The sequence below is a fragment of the Notolepis coatsorum genome (assembly GCF_963971535.1).
Source record: "Notolepis coatsorum genome assembly, chromosome: 14".
NCBI lineage: Eukaryota > Metazoa > Chordata > Actinopteri > Aulopiformes > Paralepididae > Notolepis > Notolepis coatsorum.
This window is the reverse complement of record NC_140178.1, coordinates 102,400,450-102,420,910: the sequence shown is the minus strand read 5'-3', so window position 1 is coordinate 102,420,910 and position 20,461 is coordinate 102,400,450. Positions and strand designations below refer to the sequence as shown.

General features: G+C 47.9%; 1 protein-coding gene across 1 annotated transcript in view; it reads right to left on the bottom strand.

The window, feature by feature from the left end:
- Nucleotides 1-10,344, bottom strand: part of cdr2l (cerebellar degeneration-related protein 2-like) — a gene marked incomplete at both ends in the record, with an annotated part of 119,666 nt that extends 109,322 nt beyond the window's left edge. The window contains one exon of the mRNA XM_084329253.1: nucleotides 10,263-10,344. Within this exon, the coding sequence (XP_084185379.1) occupies nucleotides 10,263-10,344 (82 nt within the window). The remainder of the gene's footprint in view (nucleotides 1-10,262) is intronic.
- Between the last annotated feature and the right edge of the window lie 10,117 nt (nucleotides 10,345-20,461).

The following is a 20,461-nucleotide window of genomic DNA, read 5'->3' as shown; positions in this document are numbered from 1 at the left end:
ATGGCCTGGGGGAAGAAGCTGAGCTGAAGTCGCTCTGTCCTAGTTGCTGGTGTTTGCAGGCGTTTGCCTGACTGCAACAGCTTGAACAGGCTGTAGTTGGGGTGGTGAGGGTCTTTCATTATTCTGCAGGCTCTGGATTTGCACCTCTTGTTGTATAGGACCTGCAGGGGTGGTAATGCAATACCCGTAGTACGATCGGCTGAGCGCACCACTCTGTAGGGCCTTCTTGTCCTGTGCCGTGCTGTTTCCATACCAGGCAGTGATGTTTCCAGTCAAGATGCTCTCTACAGCTCCGGAGTAGAAGGACTGGAGTATCTTCCCAGATACTCTGAACTTCCTTAACTGTCTCAGGTGGTAGAGGCGCTGCTTCGCCTTTTTTACGACTGAGTCTATGTGTGTTGTCCATGTCAGATCCTCTGAGATGTGAACCCCCAGGTACTTGAAGCTGCTCACCCTGTCCACGGTAGCCCCGTTTATCCTCAGTGGTGTGTGTGTCCCCTGCTGTCTCCTAAAATCCACGATCAGCTCCTTGGTTTTACCAATGTTCAGGAGCAGGCTGTTGTCCTGGCACCAGCGTTCCAGTACCTCAACCTCCTCCCGGTAGGCCTTCTCGTCGTTGTCCGAGATCAGCCCCACCACCACTGTGTCGTCCGCAAACTTCACTATGGAGTTGGAGCTGAACTTGGCCACACAGTCATGTGTGTATAGTGAGTACAGCAGGAGGCTCAGAACACAGCCCTGGGGGGACCCGATGCTCAGGGTGATGGTGTTGGAGGTCTGACCCCCCACCCTGACCGCCTGGGGCCTTTCACTCAGAAAGTCCAGTATCCAGGCGCTCAGAGCGGAGCTCAGCCCCAGCTCGATCAGCTTGTCCACCAGTCTGGTGGGGACTATGGTGTTGAACGCTGAGCTGTAGTCAATGAACAACAGTCTCACATAGCCCCCCTTCTGGCGGTCCAGGTGAGAGAGGGTGCTGTGCAGTACTTGGGAGACCGCATCATCAGTGGACCTGTTTGGCCTGTATGCAAATTGCATAGGGTCCATATCACTGGGGAGGGAGGCACAAATGTGATCCTTGACCAGCCTCTCAAAACATTTCATGGCCACAGAGGTGAGTGCCACCGGTCTGTAGTCATTGAGACCTGTTGGGGAGGATTTATTTGGTACCGGGATAATGGTAGACATCTTGAAGCAGGCAGGGACCACTGACTCCGCCAGGGATCGATTAAATATGGTGGTGAACACAGGGGCTAGCTGGTTAGCACAGGACTTAAGTATGTGTCCTGTTATTCCATCTGGGCCAGCAGCCTTTCTGGTGTTCACCTGCATAAATGCTCTTCTCACACTGTGCTCCGTCAATGAGAGAGCGTCCCCGCCCCCCCGCAGATGCCCCCCCCCCTCCACAACAGCCGGCACGCCAGTGACGTCACTAGCCGTTGAGCTAGCGGCGCCACTGTTTGCACCAAACCGTGTGTAGAAGGAGTTGAGTTTGTCCGCAAGAGAGGCGTTGTCGCTCCCCATTGAGGGGGCGCTGACTTTGTAGTCAGTTATCGTCCTCAGTCCCCGCCATAAGCCTCTTGTGTCATTCTGTGCCATTTGTGCCTCCATTTTGTCAGCATACGTCCTTTTGGCAAGTTTAACAGCCTTGCGCAGAGTGTAGGGATGGTAATCGGAATCGATTGGGAACCGGTTCCTAATTGTCGATTCCTGGAATCGCATGCCTCCGTGACTATCGATTCCTCTTATCGATGCCATGTTTTTCGGACAGGTGCGGATTTAAAAACAATAACGTTAGCGCCATGCATGCAGCCAGAGAAGACTATTTGATTCCTTGACTAGGAAAACCTAAAGGGCTCGATATTGCGACCATTTTTGTGTGCAGTGAAAACTGAAAGTGCTTTGCATCCTAGTCATTCATTTACATGGTAAAGTAACGTTAGCCGCTAGCTAGCTAAATAGCCATGCTCATTGGCGAGAGAGAGAGAGAGAGAACACTGAGCTGGCCTTTATTTATACAGGTAGGTTATTGCTAACAAATTCTCTTTTGCAATAACGACCTGTTGAATGCAACTACAGTTCATTATTACATGGCGTTTTAACATTCGCCAAAATGCTTGATTGTGATTGGTCAATAGCGCTCGGTTGCCCCTGACAGCGGTCAGTTATTTCTCGATAACTGACCGCTGTCATGGGCAACGCGTAATAATGACCGCTGATACGGGTAACAGAGCGCTATTGACCAATCACAATCAAGCATTTTGATCGCAGTCACGCTGCTCAGCATATGCACAGCTGCACTCATCAGTGCAATCAGAGATGACAGAGGAGCCACAGAACAACTGCGTCTGCATTTGATCTCGTCTTGTCGATGGTGTAAAATGAATTAGGTATATTGTTAGTAAGTTAGCCATGTAATAAGCAGGATAACCTTCGAGGTGTTCTAACTGCGTTTAGAACACCTCGGCGCGGCGCCTCTGTGTTCTAAACTCCGTGTCGGTCAATTATTTTGCGACAATGACATTATCCCTTACATAGATTAAATTAGTTCTCAAATACATTATTTTATTTAAGTGTATAGTTAATATATTTTTTACAGTTTTTGTATTTTTGACATCAGAAATGTCAAGTTGCATGTTGTTATTCTAACCAGCCTAGTTCTGTTGCATTTCCAATTTATTTATTTTAATATAAATATCAGGAATCGATAAGGGAATCGATAAAGAATGGGATCGATAAGCAGAATCGATAATGGAATCATATCGATAAAATCTTATCAATTCCCATCCCTAGCAGAGTGTAGACTCTTGTCTTGTACTCTTCCATGTTTCCTGTCTTTCTGCCCAGGTTGTAGGCAGTGGTGCGAGTTTTCAGAGCTGCTCTGATAGTACTGTCCACCCACGGTTTCTGGTTTGGGAATACCCTCGCCTTCTTTGTGGGGACGATACTATCAGCTAAGGTTGCTATGAAGCTAACAACAATGTCTGCGAACTCGCTGAGGTCACTGGCGCTTTCTTGAAACATTCCCCAGTCTATGTCCTCGAGAGCGTCCTGAAGCGTGGCCTCTGATTGGTCGGACCATCTCTTTACCTCACGTAAGACGACGGCGTCACGTGATCGCTGTCTGTAAGCAGGGATCAGGAAAATGGAGTCATGATCAGATGTGCTTGTAGCTCCCGCTAATGGCGGAGCCGGTACCGCTTTATAGCCGGCTCTGAACGGGGTGTAGCAGTGGTCGAGCGTATTCCCTCCTCTGGTGGAGCAGGCGATGTGCTGAAAAAAGGATGGCATCACTTTCTTCAGATTTGCCTGGTTGAAATCGCCGGCAATGACCATGGCTGTGTCCGGGTGTTTAATCTGGTGGATGTTGAGATGTCCCTGTAGTTCCGCCAGGGCCCTGGCGGTGTTCGCTTGGGGAGGGATGTACACCGCAGTCATGATGATCGCGGTAAACTCTCGGGGAAGGTGGAATGGGCGACATTGAATGGAGAGATGTTCCATGTCCGCGGAGCATGAACGGGAGAGTATCTTTATCTCCTTTGGGCTTACCCAACCGTTGTTGGTCAGAAGACAGACAATATTGAATACTGAACGTTAACTTAATATTGAATCAGACAATATTGAATACTGAATGTTACAATTCAGGTTGACAGTTGACATCATTTGACAGTTGACAGGGGGCTGGAAAGTTGATTTAATAAAAGAAAAAAGACTAATTTAATCAGATTAATCACTTTATTTGAGGATATTAAAAGAAAAAAGATTATAAAATATATATTTTTTATTTTAATTATTTAAAGGGGAATTATCTTATAAATGGCCTTTTCCAGTGTTTAGCATTATTTTCTAGCTATGTGGACTTATATTAATAGGATCTATGTCTCTAATTCTCAATTTAGCGCATTCTTCCAATTCTCATCTCACAATATTGTCCCTCACTCAAGTGAGTCATCTGAAATTTTGCGTATCTGTGACGTCAGAGGTTTCTCATCTGCATAATAACGCCCGCCCCATCTATGCTTGTAGCCAACTGCCAGATGGACTCATTTATAGCCAATTAGCTCCAGAGCTGTAAGTGGAGCCTCAGAGCAGCTCTGACACTGCATTTCAATACAATCTGCACCCTTCAGTCAGCTCTCTCTCTCTCTCTCTCTCTCTCTCTCTCTCTCTCTCTCTCTCTCTCTCTCTCAAATCGCATTCCGAGTATGGGCGGAGCCCAGCCTCAAAACGGCTTAAAATTTTTAGGTCGAAAAATGCTGTTTTTGAGTACTTGATTAAAAATACTGAACTATACTGTTGTTCCAGCGAGACAGCTAGAACCAGAACTCTACTGTTGTTCCAGAGAGACAGCTAGAACCAGAACTCTACTGTTGTTCCAGAGAGACAGCTAGAACCAGAACTATACTGTTGTTCCAGAGAGACAGCTAGAACCATACTGTCTCGTCCTACTGTTGTTCCAGAGAGACAGCTAGAACCAGAACTCTACTGTTGTTCCAGAGAGACAGCTAGAACCAGAACTATACTGTCTCTTCCTACTGTTGTTCCAGAGAGACAGCTAGAACCAGAACTCTACTGTTGTTCCAGAGAGACAGCTAGAACCAGAACTCTACTGTTGTTCCAGAGAGACAGCTAGAACTAGGGGTGGGCGATATATCGAGTATACTCGATGTATCGCGGATTGTTCTACTCGAGATGTAGTACTGTACTATATCGCGAACATCGAGTATTAGTTTATATGGCGCCGCCCGCGGCCGAGAGACACTCGCAGTGCTTTCCTCGAGAAGGGACGGCGGAGCTATAGGCTAACGTTAGTGTACTGGTCCCGAGTGTAGCTACGGCGGAGCTATAGGCTAACGTTAGTGTACTGGTCCCGAGTGTAGCTACGGCGGAGCTATAGGCTAACGTTAGTGTACTGGTCCCGAGTGTAGCTACGGCGGAGCTATAGGCTAACGTTAGTGTAGTGGTCCCGAGTGTAGCTACGGCGGAGCTATAGGCTAACGTTAGTGTAGTGGTCCCGAGTGTAGCTACGGCGGAGCTATAGGCTAACGTTAGTGTACTGGTCCCGAGTGTAGCTACGGCGAAGCTATAGGCTAACGTTAGTGTACTGGTCCCGAGTGTAGCTACGGCGGAGCTATAGGCTAACGTTAGTGTAGTGGTCCCGAGTGTAGCAGGGACGGCGGAGCTATAGGCTAACGTTAGTGTAGTGGTCCCGAGTGTAGCAGGGACGGCGGAGCTATAGGCTAACGTTAGTGTAGTGGTCCCGAGTGTAGCTATGGCGGAGCTATAGGCTAACGTTAGTGTACTGGTCCAGAGTGTAGCTACGGCGGAAAAGCGGTCAAAGCGGACTCCACAACACATTCGTGAGGAAAGGGGGTGGGTTATATTGACAACGCTTGACAACAGAAGTTTAAACATAACTTCATATTTATTGGTTATTCGTTTCTGTATATCATCCACTTTCCATCTCCGTGTGTTAGACTCTTCCTGTTTACATTCGAGTGTGACGTCATCACCTATGGCAGCTTAGACGATCAAAACGCGAACCTAGAACAAAACCCGAGGGGGGGGGGGCTGGCTCTCTCGTTTGTTCGTTCTCGCCCCCTCTCTCTCTCGCTCTCTCTACATTCAATGATTTAAAGTAGCCAAACGTTACAGACAGTATAAATACTAACTGGATAGTTGATGATATAAACATTTAATTTCATTATCTGAAATATTCTAAAATCATTAAGTCTGCTATAAGCCATTATCCCTTTGTGTGTGATTATTATTTTCTCACAGTAGTGTGTGTGTAATATATATAAGGCTAAAGTGGATAGAAAACACAGTACTGTGCAAAAAAAAGGCACCCAAGAGTTTTTATATAAATGGTCTTAGGCCCCGTTTAGACGGAAACACTAGCAGGTGAATCCGCAAAAATATTTTTACGGATGTGCCTTTCGTTTATACGGAAACGGCGTTTTTACGGGGTGAAACCGCAAAAAAGTGAGACTACCTTCCAGGGTGGAATTCCTAGAAACGCAAAACCTTTGCGCTTTTGTCTAAACTATCAAACCGTATAAATCTGTTAAAACGATGACGAAAGGGTTGTCACGGCTCTGGTCGCGCGTACTGCTTACGTCACAGGTAGCAGGTAAGCGCCAGTAGCCGAGACGTAAACAAAGCAAGTATGTCTGACCATATATCAACGAAGATCACTTGAAGGCTACATTGGCAGTACTTTTAAAGACACAAGAATCAGTCCAGTTTTAAGATACGCTATTGGAGCTGGAATTACCGCGGCTGCTGGCACCAGACTTGCCCTCCAATGGATCCTCGTTAAAGGATTTAAAGTGTACTCATTCCAATTACAGGGCCAGCAGGTGCCTCGACTGGCCCGCGCCGTTCTGTGTTCTGAACGTAGCGTTATAGCAGTACTTTTAAATACACAAGAATCTGTCCCGCGGCGTGAGTGGACCCACTGTCTGTGAGTGACTCTTCTTTGGTCCAATCACATTCCCCATCCACAGTCTGCGAATCAGAGGTAGAGTAGGGCGGGTCTTCACAGCACGTCATGTGACATATGCGCCAATCGTGTGACAGCGGTGCTCCGTCGTTACAGCCTCGTCTGCACAGAGAATTCCACCCCAAAACGCTCGTCTAAACGCAAAATTAAAAGTGAAACCGCAAGACGACTTTTGCGGTTTCTGTTCACAAAACGCTCGTCTAAACGTAGCCTTAGATGTAAATAATTTTTTTTATTAGTGTGTCAGTAGACTACTCTTAGTACATTTTCATTCAATTATTTTTTAAAGCATCTTCATGGTTTAATAATGCAAACATATGTTGCAGGGACTTATTATAATCATCATATTGGCGTGACTGTATGCATCAAAGGGTTAAATCAAGCATTTTTAAGTGCTTTAGAGGAAATGTCAAAATATCGCGATATATATCGTGTATCGCGATATGGCCAAAAAATATCGCGATATCATTTAGAGGCCATATCGCCCAGCCCTAGCTAGAACCAGAACTATACTGTCTCTTCCTACTGTTGTTCCAGAGAGACAGCTAGAACCAGAACGCTACTGTTGTTCCAGAGAGACAGCTAGAACCAGACCTATACTGTTGTTCCAGAGAGACAGCTAGAACCGGAACTATACTGTCTCTTCCTACTGTTGTTCCAGAGAGACAGCTAGAACCAGAACTCTACTGTTGTTCCAGAGAGACAGCTAGAACCAGAACTATACTGTTGTTCCAGAGAGACAGCTAGAACCAGAACTCTACTGTTGTTCTAGAGAGACAGCTAGAACCAAAACTATACTGTCTCTTCCTACTGTTGTTCCAGAGAGACGCTAGAACCAGAACTCTACTGTTGTTCCAGAGAGACAGCTAGAACCAGAACTCTACTGTTGTTCCAGAGACAGCTAGAACCAGAACTCTACTGTTGTTCCAGAGAGACAGCTAGAACCAGAACTATACTGTCTCTTCCTACTGTTGTTCCAGAGAGACAGCTAGAACCAGAACTCTTGATTGATTGATTGATTGATTGAAAAGTTTATTAACAGATTGCAGAATGGGTACAGTACAGTACAGCTCAATACATACAATTGTTAAGGGGATGCAGCCCAAAGAAAGACTTTCGTCTTGTTTACATCAGGGTCCCCCATTTTCAATTCATCATAACATATAATGACACACACGACATACAGATAGACAGTACTGCTACTAGGGATGGGTATCGTTAGGATTTTATCGATACTACTACTCTTATCGATACTGCTTAACGGTTCGGTACTTTATCGATACTCTTATCGGTTCTTTTAGATTATTATTTAAATATATTTAAATTTAAAAAAAAATTATAAATTATTATTTGAACGGCTTAAGGCTATATCTGTACTTGATATTTGTTTGTTGTGTTGCATATTTGAAATAAACTTCAATCAAATCAAACCCCCCCCTCTTAAAAAACAAAAACCTGTGTTTAACCTGGCCATCTATAAAACATCATGCTAAAACTGTGAAACAAATGTCCTACTCCCCTAAAGAAAGAAATACATAGCAAACACGACTCAGTTATGCAATAGTGCTGCTGCTTTTTATTTTGTTAAAATCTTTTAGTTAATAAGACTACAAAATGACTACAACGATTTCACGACGTTTTCCTGTCCACGCCGGAAGTGCATCGGATACCTACCTTAACGTTAAATTTTCAACAACGGAACAGATTGTTGCTAATTAAACACTTCATGGAAACGGAGTAACGTTAACGCTATGTCGAGTTCATACGTGTAGTGTAGTATGAACTCGGCGAGTCGGCATAACGTTAACGTTAGTCAGTTTCAGTGTTGCTGGATGGTACACTCTATTAGCTCCGTAGCTAACGTAGCTAGCCACGTTAACGTTAAATGTTCAACAACAGAACAGATTGCTGCTAATTAAACACTTCATGGAAACGGATTAACGTTATCGCTATGTCGAGTTCATAAGTGTAGTGTAGTATGAACTCGGCGAGTCGGCATAACGTTAACGTTGTTGCTGGATGGTAAACTCTATTAGCTCCGTAGCTAGCCACGTTAACGTTAAATGTTCAACAACAGATTGCTGCTAATTAAACACTTCATGGAAACGGAGTAACGTTAACGCTATGTCGAGTTCATACGTGTAGTGTAGTATGAACTCGGCATAACACTGAAACTGACTATTAGCTCCGTAGCTAACGTAGCTAGCCACGGACAGGCACCTCCAGTCCCTACCCGTGTATGTGTGAGTGTGAGCGGCTCGCGACAAGTGTGTGTAATGGCTTGCTGCGGCTCGCTTCTCGTGCAGAGACAGAGAGAGGAGAGATAGTTTGCAACGTTTAAATTCCTGGAAAAAAAACCTCATAATAATAATACTTTCTCGAGTATCGATAGCAGTACCGATAACGTCGGAGCTTATTAATACTCCGTTTTTTTCTAATTCAGTACCGGTTCCCGTTTAGAACCGGGGTCCGGGGGGCATCCCTAACTGCTACATCTATACATTTATGACATATCAGATCTACTGTTGTTCCAGAGAGACAGCTAGAACCAGAACTCTACTGTTGTTCCAGAGAGACAGCTAGAACCAGAACTATACTGTTGTTCCAGAGAGACAGATAGAACCAGAACTATACTGTCTCTTCCCACCCTCTCAAGACATTCTACTCCATGAGACCTTCCTTTGTTCACATCAAGAGAATTCTAAGAATGTCCACTATTTCTGTCCCGGAACATCCTAATTGTTCTGCCTTCCACTGGAACTTTCACTCTCACACACACACACACACGCACCTACACACACACACACACACACACACACACACACACACACCTGGCTACACACACACACACACACAGACAAACAAACAAACAAACAAGCAAACAAATAAACACACACACACAGACAGACAGACAGACAGACAGACAGACAGACAGACAGACAGACAGACAGACAGGCAGACAGACCCTATATAGGCTAGTACCCTATAGGCTAGTCCACGCCCTGCCTGTACTAAGCAAAGGCCACAACAACTCAACGTTTTAGAGACCTGTGGGGAGATCAAAATGACCCTGAGTGGTGAAGTGCTGAAGCACAGGGAGGAGGGCTTGGGTTCGTTCGAGCCACCAGAACACCTTGTGTGAAGGAGAGGAGAGGAGAGGAGGGCAGAGCCCAGTCAGACAGACAGCATATTATAGAGCTATTCTGGGAACTCATCTGACAAGATGAGAATAATTGGCAGAGGAATAGAACAGAGAAAGGACAGGCAATTCGGGACTTGGGGTGAATATATAGTGATGCAGAGAGAGAGAGAGAGAGAGAGAGAGAGAGAGAGAGAGAGAGAGAGAGAGAGAGAGAGAGAGAGAGAGGAGAGAGAGAGCGAGAGAGAGAGAGAGAGAGATGCAGCGCTCGTCTCCATTGTAGTACCCATTAGCCTAAATGTATTAAAAAACCCTAAAGCGTGTCCTATTTTCGACCGTGCCTGCTCATGCAATTTCCCACATATGATGTAAAGGAAAATTGATGCCTCTTCCTCCTCCTTTACACATTACACTGATGGAACAATAAAAACAAATCTAGTTGCGAATAAAAAAGAAAAAACGTCCGGTTGCTTATACATTTACACAAGTGGCTTGTTTACTATGACACCGTATCGCCTCTGACATATAATAATAATAATAACCTGTAAAATATAAACACAGTCTGTACGTCAGCCAGACAGACAGACAAGACACGCATCATCATCACGGAGGTCCGCTCACCCTGCTCCAGATCCCGCTGGTCGTACCACGGCTCCTCGTCCTCCGTGACGAACTCCTCCATCCTGCCCGGCGCACGGAGCATCGATGCCCGGTCTACCGGCGTCTACTATACCGGAGATGTTCACCGGCGAGCTGCTGCTGCTGCTGAGTCTACGAGGGCTTCGCTCGGAAGCAAAGCAACGCCTCGACGCAGCCTCCTGCTTAACCCCTTTCGTGACTGTGATGCACCGAGTGAATCCACAGTCACTTGCTCCTCAATAGGAAACCAACGTATGTTGACCATGAAGGACTGGTTCTGGCCGAACCGTTCGTTATACAAGTATCACAGAGAAATGTCAAAGGTACTCACAGTTGCACGAGGGTTTCGGACACAAATACGGGATGGGTTGAAAGCTTGGGGTTGCTAATAAACATTTTAAATATATTTTATAAACTGGTCAACACTGCTCAAAACGGCATTATTTCCGGCGTTGGCTGCCTGGTGTGATCACAGCGCATGCGCATCATGCACCCAACGCCGGAAATAATGCAGTGTTGACCAGTTTATAAAATATATTTCAAATGTTTATTAGCAACGCCGAGCTTTCAAACCATCGCGTATTTTTGTCCGAAACCCTCGTGCAGCTGTGAGTACCTCGTGCAACTGTGAGTACATTTCAAATGTATCTGTAATAGTTGTATAACGAACGGTTCGGCCAGAACCAGTCCTTCATGGTCAACATACGTTGGTTTCCTATTGAGGAGCAAGTGACTGTGGATTCACTCGGTGCATCACAGTCACGAAAGGGGTTAAGCAACGCCTCGACGCAGCCTCCTGCTGTACTGTAACCCCTTCAGAGCTGCTGGTCGCGCATCAATACAAAACCTGCACCTGCTCCTATAGTCTCTCGACCACCATCAGCAGATCAATGTGGAGACGAATAGAAACTCAGCGGACCGTTTAAAAAACGAAGACGGCGCACCAATAGGAAGAAAAAATAGACCTATATCTTTGTTTATATATATAATATTATATTAAATATACATATAAAATATTTTATTTTATTTGTTATTGTTGTTTTTCAAGACAGTTTTACAAAACAATACCAAACAACGAAATAAGACAAACAAGGATAACGACAGAACATCAAAATGATAACAGCCTATCTATAATAAACCATCTATAATAAACACCAGCAACGGGAGCCCATCAGTTCTGCATCTCCTGTCTCCCTCAGTCAGGGCTGAAAGCAGAGGAACAGAAGGAGGGATCACTATTTAAAGGAGCTGTAAGAAATACTCCCTCAGGATGTACTACACAAGCCCACCATCAACTTGGTCTGCCATATTTTTATATTCAGATTTAATTACATGTATTGCTTATATTTATGTCTTTCTTGTATTACCCTGTCCATATGTGTACAAGGGGCTGCCATGACGACCGAATTTCCCCCCAAGGGGGTCAATAAAGGAATATCTTATGTTCTTATTGGCCAACCCTGGTACCAAGATCAGCGATAGCACCCAATAAAATATGGATAGTTGGATACATAATTATAATATAGGTATTATATCGAATGGATAACATGTCTTCATCAAAATAATGTTCACCACACTAATCAGGCCAATCACAAAACAGACAGGAATCCCACGCGCAGCTCGAAGATCAATGAAGCTAATTGTGTGCCACTGGCATTGCAATGATGTCATTGTTTATTTTCTGTTTTTTTCCTCTCCACGCACGCTGTCAATGGTTACGTAGCCGTCCAGCTGTTCACGGAAACGCCCCTTCAAGCTCGTGCTTTGCGCCGACGTCTCTCGCCATAGACCATGCACTTCCGTGTTACATGGAGCTTGTGAGGGGGAGAGGGGGAAGAGAGCGCAGGGCAGGCCGGGGATAAATAAATAAACCTGCATTGCTATTCCCTAGCACTATTTGGGCAACTTTACACAATTCCTGTGAGTCTATGGAAGACATCTGTAAGGTTTATTTAAAAAAAATAAAAATCATTGTTTTATATTTCTAATGGAGTAGCCTACTCAAAAGCACCATTTTCCAGCTTCAAGATTTCAGCCTGTTATTGGCTGGGCTCCGCCCATACTAGCAGAATGCTTTGAGTGACAGCCACCCACCAAATAGTTCTGGCCATACTACTCTACTAACGCCAAAGTGAACCTAATGCACAAACAAATATGGCTCAAGTATACGTTTTCGATACAATACAATCCACAAAGGGATGACACCGAAGCAGGTACCCATGCCATACGATTTTGGGAAAACAAATGCCCGGAAGAATAAGCAGCGGTGCGTTCCTGATATCAACTGTGGTTGCACGCACGCTAATGGCGCCACGTGCACGCGCGCTCCTGGCTCGTGCGCGCGCTCCCGCGCATGCGCATAAATGTCCCCTCGCTTGAGCACAGACTACAGACAGTGCCTAATTGCCTCTCTACGAATGGAATGTAACACATATATTGTAACTGAGGGGTACAATTCCCTGACTGTATTAATCAAGTATTGGTATCATTAAACCACTACCGTCTTATGTACATTACTGGCCATACCGTACACAAGTATATGATGAGAACTCCTCCACAATGATACGGTTTCCACACAAAGTACTCGTTTAGAAGAATATTTATTAACAGCAAATATTATTACATAATATACTTTACTTAGATTGCGCTTATAAGGCAAAGAATGTGCGTAGACAAATCAATAATGAATGTTAGGAATTATCTAGGGAATACTGGTAAGGGGGTTACTACCGGTTGTAAGCCAGCAGGGGGAGGCAATGCTCTACTGCAAAGTCAATGGTTCCACAGGGACTCTAATAAGCTCCTGCGAGGGGGAGCGGTATTACTCCCTGGCTCAGCGGATGAAAGTCAGCCGCTGTAATCCCAATGTGCGGGCGGCACAGGTGGAACCGGTCAGCCTCTGGTCCAACAGAGACGGGCTCGAATGATGGTCCTCACGGTAGATCCCACACAGCAGCGGGGTAGACGGTTCTCTGCTCCAGCAGCCACAGTACCAAAGCAATAATCCAGCCGGAAAGGGGCTCTGCTGGCGCCGGTGTAGATATCCTCCGGTGCGCGGTGGTTCACAGTTGAACTTGACGTTACTATCCTATTCGCACGCGGCTATAAGTGCTCTATTTAGACACACAATTACTCACTTCACGTGGTCTTTGACTCGTAATGAAGGCTTACTAGTAGGTAGCGAACGATACGTTGAACAAACGTATTAGGATAAAACACGACTCTATTTTGGGGCAATACGGGCCCTACTTCACCGCACGTTGCATAGTGGGTGAGGCGTCACTTGGGTAACTCGAACTGAACGGACTGCGGACTGAACTGAACAAGACTGAACCGAAAGGGAAGTTCTGTATTCGCCTGCGCCATATTTATATGTACGGGGAATAAACGAGTGCCAGCCTCCTCACTGTCTCGTAGCCCTGGGCAAAGGCGGGCATGTTGAGACAAGCCTTGACGGTAGCTTTCAACTTGACTCTAGGGGTAAGACACTGGCGCCTGGTGGGCGCTGTCCAATAGGAGAATGAAATATTATGGTCTGTAGGCTAAAGGGACATTCCGTGTATATGTACAAAGGAATCTACAAGGGATATCAAACGATATACAAATATTATGCAATATATATCAATCAATAAATACATATATTCGGTTTAATCTGACCCTTTGTAACAGCCGCCCCCTAATTAGTCCCACCTAATTAGCTAAGCAGAGACAGATTAACCGCACTGTCCACTACTCAATGTCTGTTGTGAGGGGTCGGTCAGTTCACAAAGTCATGGGGTCATGGTCGTCATTAAGCGAGTCGGGGAGCCTTGGCGACTCTATCAGCCTCGCCACGGGTCGGTTGTATGTCCGCCCTTGGCCGAGCACTTCTGCCACTCTGACCTTTCCGTCGGCACCAGTGGTCACTTTGCTTACGCGGCCGGCCGGCCACGCAGCTCGGGGTAGTGACTGGTCTATGGTCATGACGACTGGACGGGATGAAGGGGGGCTTAGGAGGAAGCGGGCCTGAGACTGCTTTGATCTGTGCTTGGCTGTGCCTCCTCCTCCTCCGTCTGTTTCTCTTGTTTGCTCTGTACCCCGTCTGGGGAGGGGCCGGTCCCGGCCGCCCCGTCAAGGAGTCGCTTGGGGTGCTGGGTTCGAGGTCAGCTACGTCTGAAGCGCAGCTGAGGGGGGTGGAGTTCCGAACTCCCTCTGGTGCCCACGGTTCTCTCACGGGCCTCTCGCTTAATGTCAATAGCCTCTGCTGTACGAGGGAGTGGCCGGTGTCGCTCGCCTTTGTGTGTAGGCAGCGTGTAGACGTGGGTTGACTGTCAAGTCCGTAGAGGGGGCCCTGGAGCGTCCATCCCAGTCGGGTCTGAACCGCGACTGGGCATCCTTTGGGTCCGATGTGGGCCGCCTCAATTGGGAGAATGAGGTCCGCGTGGTCGGAGCCGATGAGCAGGGTCGGTGTGGCGCCGTCGATAAGCGGTATAGGTAGTTGACGTAGGTGCACATATTTAGCCATCAGCTGTGGGATGGGGTAGGTGTACTGAGACAGGCCTATGTCGTGGCTGGTGAAGACGTTGGTTATACTATACTGCTTCTCGGGCTGGTCCACCGCTGCTATCTTGAAGGAGACCTTTTCACCCTTTATGGTCTTCTGGTCCCTTCTGATGGTGCGTATGGTCATGGTATCTTTGACACCCCGCAGGCCCAACTGGGCTGCTGCGGAAGCGAGGAGGAGAGTCTTTTCAGACCCATCGTCCAGGACGGCGTAAGTGTCCAGGACCTTGTCCTCGTAGCTCAGGAGCACTCTGACCACTTTGAGGAGCACTCGGGGGGTCCCGCTATGCTGGTCAATGTGGAGCACTCCTGTTGGTCGGTTGTCACCTGTCTGTGGTGACGCAGAATCTATATGGTGCGAGTCGCACCGTGACTCCCAGTGTCTGCTGTAGCAGTCGGGACACCAGGGAGCGGTCTGGTGGAACTTTGGTGCTGGTGCCACCGCCTCGGCATGGTACATTACCGCGACGGGCCCACTCTGTTGTCCTGGCTGACGCCTGTTGATGTCATGCAGGACCTCCAGGTGGGTGCCACCGCACCTGCTGCACTTCTTCTTCAAGCGGCACTCAGCTGCTAGGTGGCTGCGCGCGCAGCGGAAGCAGCGGCGGTGGTCCTTGATCCACTGACTCACCTCGTCCGTGGTCAGCTTCCCGAAGGTGTCGCATTGGTACAGCCGATGTTCTCCCTCACAGTACTGGCACTCAATCTTCCACTGGTCCTCTTTCGTCGAGGGGGTGTTGTGGTTCTTGTGCTGCGGTACTGATTCGGCTTGGTGCATAACGGTCACCAACCGGCGGTTATCCGTTTGTCCCCGAGGTCCGAATCTTGGGCTTGGTCCACTCCATACGAACGTGTCGAGTCGTAGGCTACTGACCTCCCTGGCGAGGAACTCAGATAGGTCTAGGAGGGATGCCTCTGGACCGTTGGGGTCGCGGTAGTCTCTCTGCTGCCTGAAGCGCTCTTGTCGGGCGGGAGGGAGCTTCTCTAATATCCTCTCTACATTAGAGTTAGCGTACAGTTCATAGATACCCTTTTCCTTTTGGGACCCCAGCATCCCTACCAGGGACTGTACCTTGATAGACAGGTCATCTAATGCTCTGTTGTCTCTGGCTGGGGGGAGACGGTCAATGTCTCTTATCTCCTGTATCACATAGTCCCATACGCGTCCATAACGTTGGTCGAGTGCTGCTAGAGCCGCTGTGTATGGGGTAGTAGAGTTGGCATAGGCCAGCGCTATATTGTGCGCTCGGGGCACCTTGAGGTGCTTCAGTAGGATAGCATACTTGTACGGTTCGTCAGCTACATCGGACAACATTGTCTCTAAGCACATTCGTAGCTCCGTGTACTGTGCTCTGTTCTCATGGGTGAAGTCCGGGATGGTCGGTGTGCCAAGGTACGATGCCATGGATGACTGGCACATTGGTGAGCGTTGGGGAAGAGGCCTCCTAGGCGAGTCTCCCCGTGCGTGTCGTCTTGGGCTGGTACTTGGTGGGTACCGAAGGTCGGGTACCCAGGTGCTGTTCCTCGGGGCTGACGGTGCGTCAAACTCACCCGTGAGTTGAGTCGGGGGTTTGTAGCGCAGGGCCTCGGGGCTGACTTCTGGGCTGTACTGGACCTCCTGGTCCAGAGTACGTTGCTGCTGGTCGGGGCTGTACTGGGCCTCCTGGTCCAGAGTACGTTGCTGCTGGTCGGCTTGACATTCCTCCTCTTCCTCCTCCTCTCCCTCTGCTAGGACCTGGAGTCTTCTGTTCAGTCTCTCGGCGTGGTCCGGTTCTTCCCGGTTGCTGGGTCTCGTATGGACCGGCCGGGGAGGGGGTTCGGAGACGTGGACAGGATCCTCCTGTTGGCGGGGTCCCGGGTCGCTTCGTCGGGTAGGGGAATGTGTCCTAGACCCTTGTGTTGACGATCTCCGAGAGCTCCGTGCGGAGTGAGGGGGTGTCGCCATGGCAACCAGTTTGTCTATCAGCTCCGCCTGCAGCCGGTCGCGCTCTGCCTCGCGCTGGGCATGGGCTGCGTCGCGCGCTGCTTCGCGCTGGGCATTGGCGGCGTCGCGCTGCGCATTGGCGCTGGCCTGGGCGGCGTCGCGCTGTGCGTTGGCGCCGTCGCGCTGGGCATTGGCACTGGCATGGGCGGCGTGGAGCTGTGCATTTGCGACGGCGTGCTGTGCATCGGCGCGGCTTCTTTCAATGTTCTCTTCCGTCTGAAGGCGTCTGGTCTCCAGTCTTATGCGGTCGTCTTCACTCCTTTGTTGCGCCTGGAAGCGCTCTCGCTCGCCTGCAAAATGTTCACGCTCGCGCGTCTGTTGCGCTTGAAGTCGATCGCGTTCGGTGGAGGCTGCCAGGGTGGCGATGAGTGCCTGCGCCAGCATCTTGTCCGCCTCGCTGGGGGAAGACGCCGTTCGGGGCGATCGGCTCCCGGCAGTACTTGTTGGAGATGCGTTCTCCTGCGGGGAGTCCTGGAGCTCTATCTCCTGGGCGCTCTCCTCTTCTTGTACCGGGCAGAGTTCCATCTCTGGAGGTTTGTCTTTCTCCTGGAGCTCTCCGGGGACTACTTCTTCGGTCTTGGCGGGGGGTAAAGTCGTGTCAGTTCCCTCCTGGTCCCTACCGTGAGCTTGGTCAGTTACATTAGAACCCACTAGGGCCTCTGTTGGCGGGGTAGCCTGGTTGATAGGGTCGGACATAATTTTACTATCCGCTTTAGTTATTTTATCCGTATTTAACTTCCCTTTAAAGCTAGGTATTGGACTGACAGTGTATGCCTCTAGATAGGGAGGTGGCTGCCGTCTGCGCTGCGGGCGATCTAGCTTAGGAGAACCGTTTGTGGAGTGTTCGTCATCGGCCATGTCAATATTAATATTATATTAATATTACGCTAATTATTCTCCGGCTCGAAGGACCAATTGTAACTGAGGGGTACAATTCCCTGACTGTATTAATCAAGTATTGGTATCATTAAACCACTACCGTCTTATGTACATTACTGGCCATACCGTACACAAGTATATGATGAGAACTCCTCCACAATGATACGGTTTCCACACAAAGTACTTGTTTAGAAGAATATTTATTAACAGCAAATATTATTACATAATATACTTTACTTAGATTGCGCTTATAAGGCAAAGAATGTGCGTAGACAAATCAATAATGAATGTTAGGAATTATCTAGGGAATACTGGTAAGGGGGTTACTACCGGTTGTAAGCCAGCAGGGGGAGGCAATGCTCTACTGCAAAGTCAATGGTTCCACAGGGACTCTAATAAGCTCCTGCGAGGGGGAGCGGTATTACTCCCTGGCTCAGCGGATGAAAGTCAGCCGCTGTAATCCCAATGTGCGGGCGGCACAGGTGGAACCGGTCAGCCTCTGGTCCAACAGAGACGGGCTTGAATGATGGTCCTCACGGTAGATCCCACACAGCAGCGGGGTAGACGGTTCTCTGCTCCAGCAGCCACAGTACCAAAGCAATAATCCAGCCGGAAAGGGGCTCTGCTGGCGCCGGTGTAGATATCCTCCGGTGCGCGGTGGTTCACAGTTGAACTTGACGTTACTATCCTATTCGCACGCGGCTATAAGTGCTCTATTTAGACACACAATTACTCACTTCACGTGGTCTTTGACTCGTAATGAAGGCTTACTAGTAGGTAGCGAACGATACGTTGAACAAACGTATTAGGATAAAACACGACTCTATTTTGGGGCAATACGGGCCCTACTTCACCGCACGTTGCATAGTGGGTGAGGCGTCACTTGGGTAACTCGAACTGAACGGACTGCGGACTGAACTGAACAAGACTGAACCGAAAGGGAAGTTCTGTATTCGCCTGCGCCATATTTATATGTACGGGGAATAAACGAGTGCCAGCCTCCTCACTGTCTCGTAGCCCTGGGCAAAGGCGGGCATGTTGAGACAAGCCTTGACGGTAGCTTTCAACTTGACTCTAGGGGTAAGACACTGGCGCCTGGTGGGCGCTGTCCATTAGGAGAATGAAATATTATGGTCTGTAGGCTAAAGGGACATTCCATGTATATGTACAAAGGAATCTACAAGGGATATCAAACGATATACAAATATTATGCAATATATATCAATCAATAAATACATATATTCGGTTTAATCTGACCCTTTGTAACATATATCATTCACAAGTTAGGTGTGAATGTATCTGAGAACGTATTTAACACACCTAACGACCGGCGCTATTGATATGCAAAGTAGCCCAGGTGGGTACTTATAGCGAGTTGGCGAGTGCAGCGCATTCCTGTGTGCATGCACGCGCTTCTGCTCAAATCTTTGCTCAAATCTTACCCTGCACGGAGTGCAACCCCGTCCCATGACCAACACATGCCTGAGAATAAGATTGCTCTCCCAATCCGTCTAACACACACACACACACACGGCACTTGTACTAACGACGTTAGTTAGGAACATAATCATTAATTCGCAATACACACAAGTAGGTCTACATATATACAACGTAGCACAGAGCTAAGAACGTTAGCTAAGCTAGCTTGCTCTCTCAGTCCGTCTAACAAACACACACACACACACACACACACGCGCACACACACACACAGTGCTTGCACTAACGTTAGACTGTCTTGGCGCACACACATGGAAGAGTACCGTAATACACAAACGGATGAATGAACGAGGTCCTACTGCTAATTAACTAATTACGACGTAGTGTATGTACTTACTGATTCGATGCTTTCTTTCGGCCTCAAAGACTTACAGGCTAGGTCCCTTCTTCTTTAGCAACAGCCAGGAAATCACGGAAGCATAAAGTCCCTCGTCTTTGCAAAAATCCAAAAACGAACTTGGTCCATTGCTGGCGAAGCACGAAATCCTCGGGAAAAGCGTGCAAAGACGTATTAGGTGCTTTACAGCCAGGAACAGCACATGTCCTGCGTGTTTTGCTCATCGTGGACATCAGGCAAGTTACTGCACTTCTTTCCTGCGGTCTGCCTGCTGTATGTTGAGGGCTGCCCAGGTAGATTGTGGGCGGGCATTGGCTCCAACCACAGAGCCAATCGGATCACTATCCACTTCCCCAGCGCCACGTGACGTCACCATGCGCGTCAAATCAGAACGACCTGATTAAAATGGACCAGGAAATGAATGACGGCAATCCGCCAATATGGTATTTAGAGACACAAACACATTGATACTAACTCCCAGGCATGCGTTCGTCATGGGACGGGGTTGCACTCCGTGCAGGGTCAGATAAGTACTCGCTATAAGTACCCACCTGGGCTACTTTGCATATCAATATAGCGCCGGTCGTCAGGTGTGTTAAATACGTTCTCAGATACATTCACACCTAACTTGTTGTGAATGACATGTGTTACATTCCATTTGTAGAGGCAATTAGGCACTGTCTGTAGTCTGTGCTCAAGCGAGGGGACATTTATGCGCATTCGCGGGAGCGCGCGCGTGCACGTGGCGCCATTAGGTGCGTGCAACCCCAGTTGATTTCAGGAATGCACGCCTGCTAACTCCTATTATATAATACAATGCTGTACACTGAAAAAAGACATTTATAATGCATGTCACCTTTAATGAATGTTGATTAGAGCCTTGACGTAAGTGGCTGTAGCCATATAAACACTAGATGACTCACCCGCGCTGCTGGCCAACGG